At 47.7% G+C, this 12310-nt stretch overlaps 1 protein-coding gene across 1 annotated transcript in view; it reads left to right on the top strand.

The window, feature by feature from the left end:
- Window positions 1-445: 445 nt before the first annotated feature.
- Window positions 446-12310, top strand: part of Cdh3 (cadherin 3) — a 50136-nt gene continuing 38271 nt past the window's right edge. Inside the window, exons 1-2 of the mRNA XM_028768767.1 lie at window positions 446-646; window positions 709-826. Of these exons, the coding sequence (XP_028624600.1) occupies window positions 446-646; window positions 709-826 (319 nt within the window). The remainder of the gene's footprint in view (window positions 647-708; window positions 827-12310) is intronic.

Raw genomic sequence — 12310 nt, 5'->3', positions numbered from 1 at the left:
TCTTTCTTTTTTTTTTGTCGGATTTCAGATGCGTCTCCACTTTTTTTTCCGTTGTAGCTGCCAGCAATGGAATATTTGTCTTCTCGTGCTGCAGAGGCTGAGGTGGAGTGGATTGGGGGGTTTTGTTTTGTTAGACTATTTTCCATCGAAGCCAGAAACTGTGGGAGCCACGGGGTACCTTTCAGAAGTAGTTCCAGAAGAGCAGGGAGGACGGAGGAGGGCACCAGGGAGGACCATTAGGGGCTTTGAGAGCGCCTTTGGCAGCCTGGCCTCGACCCCACCTGCGAGGGGGCGGGACCTTGTGACGTTGGACCAATCAGCAGCTACCTGAGCGCACCTGGCCTCCTCCCGCGGGCTGGAGCGAGCCGCTTTGCTCAAAGCTGCACCCGGCGCTTAGCGGAGCGCTTTCCTACCGTCGCGGCAGCCTCCTCTTCTCCCTTCAGTCATGGAGCTTCTTAGCGGGTCTCTTGTCTTCCTGATCCTCCTGCTCCAGGTACCACAGTGCTTTGCCAGTGGTCCTAACCCGGATTGCTCCCTGGAGGGCGGGTGGGGTTCTCACGCTGCGGGCGTCGGGGGAAATCTTAGGGCTGTGCTCCTTGGGGCCAAGGTTGTCCCGGAGGTCCACCGAGGACTCCCAAGGATGAGTGTACAGAACCAAGCACGCCTGTGACTCAGCCTTCTCTTTAACCCTTCTGCCCTCACACTCAGGTTTGCTGGCTACGCAGCGTGGTCTCCGAGCCCTTCCGGGAGGGCTTCATCGGGGATGCTGGAGTGACCTTGGAGGTGGGAGGAATTGACCTGGAGCCGAGCCAAGCGCTGGGGAAAGGTAAGACCCCCCCCTCCCGGAGCCAGCCTCGATGGAACCACAGTGCGGAAGACCGCACGTGGTTCGCTTTACTGTGGCCCATCGGAGGGTTGTCTAGACCAGAGCTGGGACATCTGGAGCCACCTCACCATCAGGGAGGCGCAGAAAGTGGCTCCCGGGCTGGGATGGGCACGAGAAGACTGCGCAACGGTGCGCCTACTAATGTCCAGCTCCTCTGTGCCTCGCTGCTCCTGCTGCTGCTGTTGCTTGTCTTGACCTCTTAGTGCCTCGCGGCTGAGCCCCTCACCCAGCCCCGACGTGGAAAACTCTCCCGCCCCGGCCACAGCGGAGGAATGCGCAGTGCACATTCCTCCCGCAACCCCCGCGCAGGTGTTGAGATGAACCGTGCCCGGAGCAGCCCCCTTCGCCCCTTCTCTGGCCCCCTTTGTGAACCGTGCTTTGTGTCTCCGACAGACAGACCGGGTCTGTTTCTCTTCTCCGGGCCGCCCTCCCCGCCCCCCCTTCTTCCCGGGTAGCTGGAATGCACTCTTAACCCTGCCATTCCCGGAGGGCCTGCGCCCCTGCTGCCTGCCTGCGAATGGCCTGTCACACCTGGGCGGAGGGCATCACGCACTTGGGACACTAGGTCCCTCACTCCAAGCGTCATGGTACTAGGATCACTTGAGTCTCAGAGGGGAAGGGGGAGGGCAATCTGTGTCCCACGCGGGCGAGTGAGTAAGCGATCAAAGCACATTTTGATCTTTCTGTTGCGATTTTCTCCTCTCAAGTTCAAAAACTTGAAAGTGGAGGGTCAAAGTGGAGTGCTGAGAACCAGTGTGTCATGAGACTCGGGCATCTATCAGCTGGTTGGCGGGCTCTTGACTAAAGAGGACAGTGGTGGTTTTCTCCGTAGATTAAATCCAAGTTGTTAAATCGGGATCCTTGAGTAATGTTTCAGAGAAATTGGGAGGTGATCTGTAGTTTCAGCTGACTTCCAAAAAACTTTTGCCACTTAGCATTTTCTAGTGCTTCTCACCCCAGGTACACGTGTCCACAGCTTGAATAGGGGGGGTGTCCACGCTGAGAGGCAGAATGACTTTCCTTTGTTTCTCCAAAAGAAAAGTGAGATCCTTGTGTCTGTAGAACGAATTTAAAGGAAAAAAACTTTTCTCAAATAACTCTGCAGATTGACAAAACAATTAACACCCAAGCTAGGCTAGGTTCCCTTAAAGGCTTGGCTGTAGGGAGCTGGAGTCCAGGCATTAAGAGGCCATGCCTCATAAACTTTAAATTCTTGCACATGGGTTTATTACTGGCGGGCTAACAAACTGCAACTGAGCCAACCTGTAAAAATGTTAACTTGGCCAGGGCCCCAAATCCAATTCTGGCTCCCTAAGGAAACTGTATGGCTGACCAGATCTCTGCCAAATCCACCTCCCTGCCCCCAACCCCACTTCCACATCCTCTACTGTATTCGGAGAGCAGGTATGGCTTTGAGTTTGAGTGTCTTATCTTCCTTACTGAAGCAAAAAGTATCAGATTAGCTGTCACTTCACTTGGCTTGAGGTTGCTGATCAGGGTTTTTGATTACATGGTTGAGTTGGCCTGAGCTTCCTGGTGATACCACGAATTTTAAAACTTTTTTTCCCCCTAAGGAAATTCTGCTTTCTATAATGTCAGGTTTATGATTGTGAAAATGGTAGGCGTGTGCCAAGAATGTACCTGGTTAATAAAACAGAGAGTGGACTAATGTGTTTGGCACAGTGTGATTTTCCCTACAAACACTGCTGACTCTCAGGGCAGGCTTCCCTGGAAATAGGAAGTCACTTTGGTCTTAGGTGAAAGCAAGTTTCCGGCCCACTCAGTGCCAGTAAGTTGAGACTTTGCAAGCTAGATGGTATGCTATGGTCCCAGCTGCTTCAGAGACGGAGACAGGATCTCTCGGCCCCAGGAATTCAATCCAACATAGAGACTATAGCAAAATCCTAGCTCTTTTTTTTTTTTTAATTACTTAGTTTGCTGTGGTGATGCATGCTTTTAATCCCGTCAGGAGGCACAGGCAGGTGATCTCCTAGGCCAGGCAGGGCAACATAGTGAGACCCTTGATCCAAAAACAAAGCGAACAAAAAAAAAAAACCACCCAACAACAATATTTATTATTTGTGGCCAGAGTGCATTCAGAAGTCTATTTTCTCTTCCCTCTGTGGTTTCATGATATTGAACTCAGGTTTTCAGGCTTGCTCAGCTCACTAGCCCAAGTATGGGGGTGGGGGGGAGAGAAAGAGAGAGAAAGTGTGTGTGTGTGTGTGTGTGTGTGTGTGAGTTCCTGCATGCATGCGCCACACGTATGTGCCCATAGAGGCCAGAAAAGGACTTCAGTTCTCTGGTACTGAAAGTATAGAGGCTGTAAGCCTCCTGATACAAGTGCTGGGAACTGAACCCAGGTCCTCTGCAAGAGCAACTAGTGCTCTTAACCACTGAGCCATCTCTCCAGCCCAAGTCTCTTAAAAATATCCAAATGCATCTGTGGCTATATAGCTCAGTGGCAGAATAAGACCATGGGTTTGATACTTAGCACTGTAAAACTTAAAAAAAAAAAATTAAATAAATGAAACTTCCCCAACAACAACAAAACTCTGCAGGAATACTCATTCCCCAATGTTTTTCCTCATGGTCTTCAGCTGCTGCTACGGTTCCATTTTGCTGTTTCCACCCGAACTCTCCATTCTTGAAATATCAGTGCCCCTGGATCTGACAGGGTTGAAAGGCTTATCCTGCAGGTACATATAAACCCCCAAGTTTGGCCAAACAAACAACACTTTCCATATTACAGCCCTCCCTCCTTGCCCCTGGGTTATGAATATTACAAGCGGCTGTGAAGTTGAGCTCAAAGAAAAGTTCTGGTATAATTAAGGCCTTGTTTGTGTGTGTGTGCCTTTCTCTTCAAAGCCCTTCTACAACTCTGAGCTTGCTCTACCCTCTTGACATTCCCTTGAAGCAGGTAAGGTGAATATTAAATACTTTGAGGTCTTAATCTCAGAGGTGGAACTTGAGAAACTCCATAGCTAAACCCTGCCAGAAGTTTTAAAGAAGGAGAAACAAAGGCTCAGCTTCCTGGTTTTAATTTGTCCAACAGTTCATAAACATCTTTGAGGTTCCCAGATAGAACTTTTACTTCCTGGTGCTTGCCCAGCGCCCAGTAAGTCCATTGGAAGAAATCAAGACTCCCTTGTGAAGGTTAGCCCATTTTTTTACCCCTACCCCCAACGCCTTTTTTAACGATAGGGTCTCATTATGTAGCCCTGACTAGCCTGGAACTGTGTAGATCAGGGTGGCCTTGAACTCACAAGAGATCTGCCTGCTTCTGCCTCCCATATCCAGCTCATCAACCCATTTTACAAAAGAAACTCCAGTGGCTGTGATTTTACCACAGTCAGTGTGCAGTGCCCAGCTAGGATTTGGATGTAATCTTTGACTCCCATGTTGTGTAATCGGAATGCTGGGTCTTGAGTCTCATAGTCACCAGTCACAATCCATACTCCTGTGAGCACTTAGTCGTTTGTTTGTTTGCTTGTTTGTTTGTTTGAGACAGAGTCTTGCTATGTAACCCTGCCTGGCCTAGAATTCACTATTTAGACCAAGGTGGCCTTGAACTCAGAGATCTGCCTGCCTCTGTCTCCTGAGTGTTGTGGATGAAGGCGAATGCCACCATGCCCATATAGTCAGATGTTTTCTTTTCTTTTTCTTTTCTTTTTTTAAAAAGAGCTATTTATTTATTTATTTATTTATTTAATGTATATGAGTACACTATTGCTCTCTTCAGACACACCAGAAGAGGGCATCAGATCCTATTACAGATGGTTGTGAGCCACCATATGATCACTGGGAATTGAACTCAGGACCTCTGGAAGAACAGTCAGTGCTCTAAACTGCTGAGCCCCCAGATGTTTTTATTGTAGCATTTTTCAAAAACATTTCTCCACAGGGGTACACAACGTCTCTAAGGGTGCTGATATTAGGGGTTTTACTAGAGAAGTTAATCCTGAGGGAAGGGGAACAGAACTGTTCCTCTCTTCTGGCCCCTCCCATGGGGGATTCCTAGCCCTTCAAGTGTCATCTGAGAGCATAAACAGAGAAGTGATCTGTAGGAACTTGTGAGGTATGAGTAGAGTTATCAGAAGTGATGGACCACCGGGCGGTGGTGGCGCACGCCTTTAATCCCAGCACTTGGGAGTCAGAGACAGGCGGATTTCTGAGTTCGAGGCCAGCCTGGTCTACAGAGTTGAGTTCCAGGACAGCCAGGGCTATACAGAGAAACCCTGTGTGTGTGTGTGTGTGTGTGTGTGTGTGTGTGTGTGTGTTGGGGGAGGGACCAAAAAACTAGAAGTGATGGACCAAAGCTACCTTACCTATCACCCTGGGCCTTTTATGCCTCACCCAGCTCCCAAATAAGGACACAGAGACTCACTGTATTTATTATAAGCTTTGTGCACTACAGCTGGGCAGATTCCCAGCTATTCTAACCTGACAATGTTGGCCTGGCCTATGTCTTACCAGTCACCTGTCCATTTTAGTCTCATCCCAGCATCTGCTTCTTCCTCGTTTTGGGCTGGACTTTGACTCGGCTTCTCATTTGAGACCCTCTCTTTCAGCCCAGAAGTCCCACCTTAACTCTGCAGCCCAGCTTTTGGCTGTTCAGCTCTTTAATTGATCAGTCAGAAAGTGGTGGAGAAGATGTTTACAAAACAATGAGGCAGGAGATGCTTAACAATACCCAAATCCATCCTGTAATCAGACCTCAGCCTTCTGTGGGTTCAGAAATCAGCATTTGAATAAAACAAAAGAGAATCTTTACCTGGTGAGCAAGAAAGGTTACCCCTACTCTTACACCTTCCCTGATGTTGGAGCAATTGAGAGAAACTGCTTCAAGACATCAATCAAAGGCACTCAGGGCAATAGACTCCTTCACTCTATCAGTCAACTCTTAGGAAGCCTTTGTGTAGTAAGTTTCAAAGCTAACGGCAGCTCTGAGTTCGGTTAGTGAAGTTGGCTGAGCCTGCCTTCGTTTCAAGACGGTTGTGTTTAGCTCAGCTTTTGGTATTAAAACCACCCTTAGTTTGGAGTTGTTCCTTTCTTTCAGTAAATGTGTAATTGATATCTGCGAGTTTCAGGGGCATCTAAAGCACTGAACCAAACAAAGTCCCCGCTTTTGGAAAGCTTACAGTCTGGTGTGAGCTATATTTTAATCTTTTGCAAAGCAGGTGCTAGTATCTTCCCCTGCTATGTGAAATGGAGTCACTGGGGCAGTCAGCAGGAAGTCCAGGATGTAGAACCTGGTTGGCTGCCTCTGTAGCCTGAGGGAATTGATTCTATAGTGCCCTATAAATCTGCCTCTGAGGAATGAATGGTAGGGAGCTGGGGTTTGGAGCGCAGCCAGCTGCCTTCCTCCCAGCAGAGAGGAGGGCTGGTTGCCGAAGACTCTGTTCTATATCACCATCCGTTGTGTCTGGGGAGTCAGGTCTCAAACCTCTCGTCACTTCCTCTCACAACACTCTGTTCCTAGGTTACCCAGAATGGGTGTTCTTACTGCTGTATCAGGAAGGCATCTTAGGATGGACAGTGAATAACTAGTGTCAGAAGCTAAAGGTTTTTTTTTTTTTTTTGAACATTTGGAGGATGGTGGGATAGCGGGGGAGAGGACCTCCCCTGCCAAGACCGATGAGGCATCTGTCCAGAGACTTGATGTTGAAGAATAACGAAGGCTGGCAAGATGGCAGCATGTTAAGGCCCTTGTCACTGAGCCCAGTGACCTGAATTTGACCCTGGGACCCACATGGTGGAAGAAGATAACCACTCCTGCAGGTTGTCCTTTGACCTCCACATGCACACATGTGCCTTTCCCTCCTCCCCCACCATAACTAACTAACTAAATGTAATTTTAAGAAAAGAATTAACTGTTGGAATAAGTACCAAAGTAACTAGCTTATTGACACATCGCCAGCTTAAGATGCCTGGGTACCAGCACACAGACCACTGGCGTCATCAATATCTTAGATGCCCCTTGCCTCCCAGAACCCTTCTGTCAAGATAACTACTGTTCTGGCTTCGGATACCGTAGACTAATTTACCTACATTAGAATTTTATATGTGAATCATAGTGAGATGTGCGTTGCTCTTCCTGAAGCCCCAGTAGTTGAGAACTAATGGATCTAAAAGAGCTTGTCTCAAAAGACAAATGGGTTCAGCAGATAAAGACACTTCCTGCCAAACCTGAGTTCAGTCCCTGGAACCCGCACGGTAGAAAGCAAGGACTGACTCCTGTTAACTTGTTGTCTGACCTCTTGACTACGTGTGCATATGCAGTAATGTTCACACGCACATAAACTAGATAAATAAAAATGTAATAAGAAACAAACAGAGACATTCATATAAACTGGGAACGGTGATGCATGGACTGTCATTCCAGCACAGAAGGCAAAGGCAGGAGGGTCTTGAGTTCAAGGCTAGCATGAGCTACGCAGTGAAACCTTGTGTTAAAGAAAAAAGGATACATTCGAATATAAGCCTATAGGAGCCATTCTCATGCAAACCACCACAAAGCTTGACAGGGACTGTGGCTTTCTAGGCAGAGATTTTTATCCTGGCCACGGTAAGAGGGCAGCAGCTTTCTCCTTTTGCCTCATGGTCAAATTGAGTTTCCCCCTCACTACAGAAGCAAATAAGTGTCTGAGATCTAAAGCCAAGTTGAAATCATCATTCAGCTCACAAATGCCCAGGCATGTACTTGGTGTGAGATATCCAGAGGCAAGCAAGATTCATGACTTCCTGTGAGCTCCAATAGTTAGAAAAGCACACAGGTCAATCATGGGGTAAGTACAATTGCTAATTCTCAGTTCACCACCCACTCCCACCCACCCCCCACCTCACTTTAGGCAGGCTCTCACTATGTAGCCGAGGCTAGCCTCAGAGACATGATTCTCTTCCCTTAGCCTCTTAAGTGCTGTGATTACAGGTATGTGCCAGGTACCGTTCTAGGTGATGGGGATACATGTGGATATGTGAAAGCCTGGAGCTTCACAGGCCACTTTGAAAAGGGGAGAGACAGGCAGAGTAAGCATTGAGGTGGAGTAGGAATTGAGGCTGAGCTTGGAAGGGAAAACTGTAGGAAGCGATGTCATAGCTAGAGGTTGAGGAGCAGCTAGAATGCTGGATGTGAAAGATGGCAGGCGATGTCCCTGCAGGTGAACAGCGTGGGTTCTGGGGTTTTAAATACATTCCATATGGCTGGACCATGGAATATAAGGCAGGAGAGTGATGGAGAGCTGTTTAGAACTGTCTGAGCCTGAGAGAAGATAGCAAAGCGATGTTAGGGAAAGGCAGGCCAGATGCTTGGGCATGGTCATAGCCTCACGAAAGTCCTCCTCTGAGCCAAGATGCTGACCTCCCCCATGCTCCCACCCCTTCCTCCCTGGCTTTCCTCAGATCAGAAGACATGTCTTGCATTGGCCCTTACTCCTCACTTCATTGATTTGGGCAGAGGAACTGGCAAGAAAAGGTTCAAAAGCTATCAGCCAAAATGAAGTCTCTTATTTTTATTATATATTTGTTTGTATTCATGTGAATGTGTGTGTGTGTACGTGTGTGCACGTGTGTGCATATGTCCAAATGGCAGTCAGAGGGGAACCTGTAAGAGTTCTCTCCTTCCTCCCATGTGGGATCCAGGGATCAAACTTTGTTTGTCAGGCTTAGTGGCAGGTGCCTTTCTCCAGCCCCTGGGCCCACTTCTTGAGAGCTTACTGCATTCCAGAGCCTCACTTCTTTAATCCTCCAAAAGCCCCACGGGGCGGGTGGAATTGGGCCCCATTTAGCTGGAAAACCTACATTAGTAATTTTGTAACTTGCCCCGTGTCATCTACTAAAAAGTTGTGGAGTCCAGCTTTGAACCTCCCTAAGTATACAGTACTAACCCTGTGGAGATCCAAGTGGTTGAGGGAAAGCAACTGCAAAGTCCTCTGGCCCCAGACAAGCTAGGAGGAAGATTGGAAATAGTTAACTTCTGACTCAAGAGCCTTGAATTCCTGTTCCCTCCCCTGGTTTCTGTTAATCACCGGGAACTGGAGTGGTGGGGGCAAACACTTGTATCCAACAGCTCTCGCTTCTCCTTAGGATTGGGGGGTGGAGTTCAGATACCAGGCCTGACCCAGCTCAGACTGACATTCTTAGCAGACACTGCCACTGGCTGTTTATCTTCTGCCTCTCCTCATCCCTCACCTCCCACCCCTGGCCCTGGATAGTGGAGCTTGAAAGACCCCACCCCCATCTTGTCTCCTCCACTACCAAATTCCAAACCAGAAGCATCAACATCAGTGGTCTAGAAACTACCATAGCTACCAAGGCTGCAGGCTGCAGCTACCCTGGTCCTGCTGAGCTGCTCAGAAACACCCCATCCTAGGAAAGCAAGTCCGGCAAACAACTTCCTTTCTCTTTGACTGGTTCTTTGACTTCATCACTGACTAGCCACAGAGAAGGCTGGGAGCCACACAGCCAGTTGGTGGGGCAGCCTCTCTTAATGAGGAGATGTGGTGTGCTGCTTCCCCTCAGGACTTGAATGGAAAACTTCAGGGTGAGGAGATGTAACCCCAGGTCTTCCTTTTCCTCCCCTTAACCAGGGGATCCCAGCTTTGCCCGTTTGAGAGTGCTTAAAGGCCAGGCATGCCAGAGATCCTAGTTCTTGGAAGGTAGAGACAGGAGACCACTGGGAGCCTGAAAGGTGGGCTTCACGATGCATGCCTGTAATTTTAGTACTCAAGAGTCTAAGGCAGGAAGACTGTGGGGCGAGGCAGTCTCGCTCTACATAGCAAGACTTTGTTTCAATAAATACATAAAGAGACTACTTAAGAGAACTGGACATATAGCTAGAAAAAGACGTGATTAGCAAGTCTTTAATTCCCTAGAATTATGTGTATGGGGCACAGGTACATGTTTCTAAAAAGATTCTTTTAACGCTTGAGACATAGTATTGCTATGTAACCCAGACTAGCCTGGAACTGGAGACCTTCCTGCCTCCGCCTCCTAGGTGGTAGAATTACATGCATATTCTACCAAGCCTGGCTTCCTTTCTCAGATTTGAGGCCCATAGCCCCTTTCCTGGCCTGTCTTCTGTTGTTGTGTATGCATGTGTGTGTGTCAGTCACACCAGGCACTTGGAGGTCAGAAGACAGTTTGCAGGAGTTGGGTCTCTCCTTCCGCCATGTGGGTCCTGGGCATGGCAGCTTAGAGGCAGGCACCTTGACCCACTGACCCACTGACCCACTGACCTTGGTCATTTTATAGAGAAATAAGACCTCCCATCTAAACTCAACATGTAGCATGGGTCTAATGCCAGTGCTTGGAAACTGAGGTGAGGACCATGCGTTAACACCAACCTGGTCTGTATAGCAAAATCATGTGCCCCACCTCCCAAATTCCTTTAGACTCTTGTTAAACTGGTCAGAAGGAATAGACACACTATACACCTGAGCACTTATAGGAAGGGAACTTTCTGTCTTGACGCTCACCCCAAACTGTGTGACCTGGGGCAAGTTCCTCTAAGTCCCAGCTCCAGACTTGGAGCCTCAGAAAGCCTCCCATGCCCTAGGGTTCTGAGGAGATAACACTCTGTTTAGACAATTAGGCAGTTGGAGGGTCTGCTAAAGGGACCGTGCCCCTTGGCACTTCCTGGGTATCCTGCTTCAGTCTGGCTGCTGGCTGAGCTACCTTCACGGGACAAGCCCTATCTTGTTCCATCAGGCGTGAGGTAAATGGCTGCTTGTGGGATTCCTACATACAAGCCAGAACAGGACATCAGGCCCACACCCTACCCTCTCCCTGTGGAGTCCCTCAGCCCAGTTTCCCAGCTAACTCTCAAACTTTTTTTTTGGTCTTTATCCCATTCCAGAATTTTCTTACATTTTCCCCAGCTTGGACTTAGCCCTACACCCACTGTTTCATCCCTGCCTCTGCCTCTGAGCCAGTAATTTGCAAGTTTGGCTGATAATCAAAATTCCCTGGGGAGTCTTTTATCTTTTAATCACCCAACCCCCATATACATCATTTTATATCGTTGATATGGGGCTGAGTGGTTTTTTTAAGATTTGTTTTATTTATAATTAAGTATGTATTTGTGTGTGTGTGAAAGTGTGGGCACTCACAGAGGCCAGAGCCTTGAGATTCCGTGGACCCTTGTAGAGCTGGATTTGGGAGGCAGTTGGGAGCCACTTGGTATGAGTGCTGGAAACCAAACTTGGATCTTTTGTAAAACAGTGTATGCTTGTAACTGCTTCCCAACCCCTGAGGGTTTTAATTAAACCGTACACATGTGCTCCCCATAGATACAAACATTTTACAATAAAATATGTGGCACTTTCTCTGTGACAGGGACGGCTCTAAGCACTTGATATGTACCATTAGTTCATTAAACACTTCGTGTTTGAGGGAGGTCCCATCACCCCACTTCTCAGGCCACACTGATCTCAGCAGACACAGAGTTTAGATTTAGCAACCTGACTCCCTGTCAGTAGCAGGACATCGTAAATAAATACAGGATGGTTTTCTTCCCGGGATACTACTTGCTATGGGCAAACCCAGTTAGAGGCTTAATATATTCCTATTTTGTAGACCTCTATAATTTTTTAACAAAACATTTATTTGTGTGTGTGGATTACTTGGTAGAGTCGGGGTTTTGAAATCTTTCTGCAATGTGTGCACCAGGGATTGAACTTGGGTCCTCAGTCTTAGCAGCAAGCTCGTTGACCGGCTAAGCCATCTCGATGGCCCTGTTGTAAATCGTTTTCCGTACAAAGACATGAGCACACATACAGGAATTTTAAACAACTGGACGGTGTCACGCATACATGTTACTGTACAGCTTGCTTTGTTAGCTTAGAGAAGCAGGGCGACTTTCCAGATTGTGAAACATACATCTATCATGACTTTAACCACTCCGGAGTCTGCCAGTGGTGGACAGGACATGATTTATTTGAGCCAGCTCTCTGTTTTTATCTTTTACAGATGTGGTGGTAGGAGGGAGTTAGCACCAAAATTGTGAAGTGTTTGGATTTTTAGAAATCTATCAGGAGTCACCTTATTAGGAAAGACAGCAGGCCGGCCGGTAGATGATGAAGTGAACTGTGCATCTTAAACCCGCCCAGGCGAACTGAGCTTTTTATGGCCAGACTCTTGCTGCAAGCCCAAGATAAGGCGTCTGCACTGTTTAAAAATTATTAGTTCTCACAGTAACATTTTTTTTCTTATGGCTCAATGAGTGTTTCAAAAGCATTCAAAATCACCAAAAATCAAGATAGTATAAAGCTGTGTGACAGAGCAGTAAATAGCCAGATGTATTCATGCTGGCATTATGTCCCGAGACTGCTCAGAGCTCGAAAGTATAGTTTCAACAGAACAAGAAAGAAAACATATTCCCCCCCCCTTACATTTGCCCAGTAAAAGTTGGTTTCCAATTTTAAA

Source organism: Grammomys surdaster, unplaced genomic scaffold (assembly GCF_004785775.1).
Source record: "Grammomys surdaster isolate TR1022 unplaced genomic scaffold, NIH_TR_1.0 187, whole genome shotgun sequence".
Taxonomy (NCBI): Eukaryota; Metazoa; Chordata; class Mammalia; order Rodentia; family Muridae; genus Grammomys; species Grammomys surdaster.
This window is presented reverse-complemented; position numbering and strand designations above follow the sequence as displayed.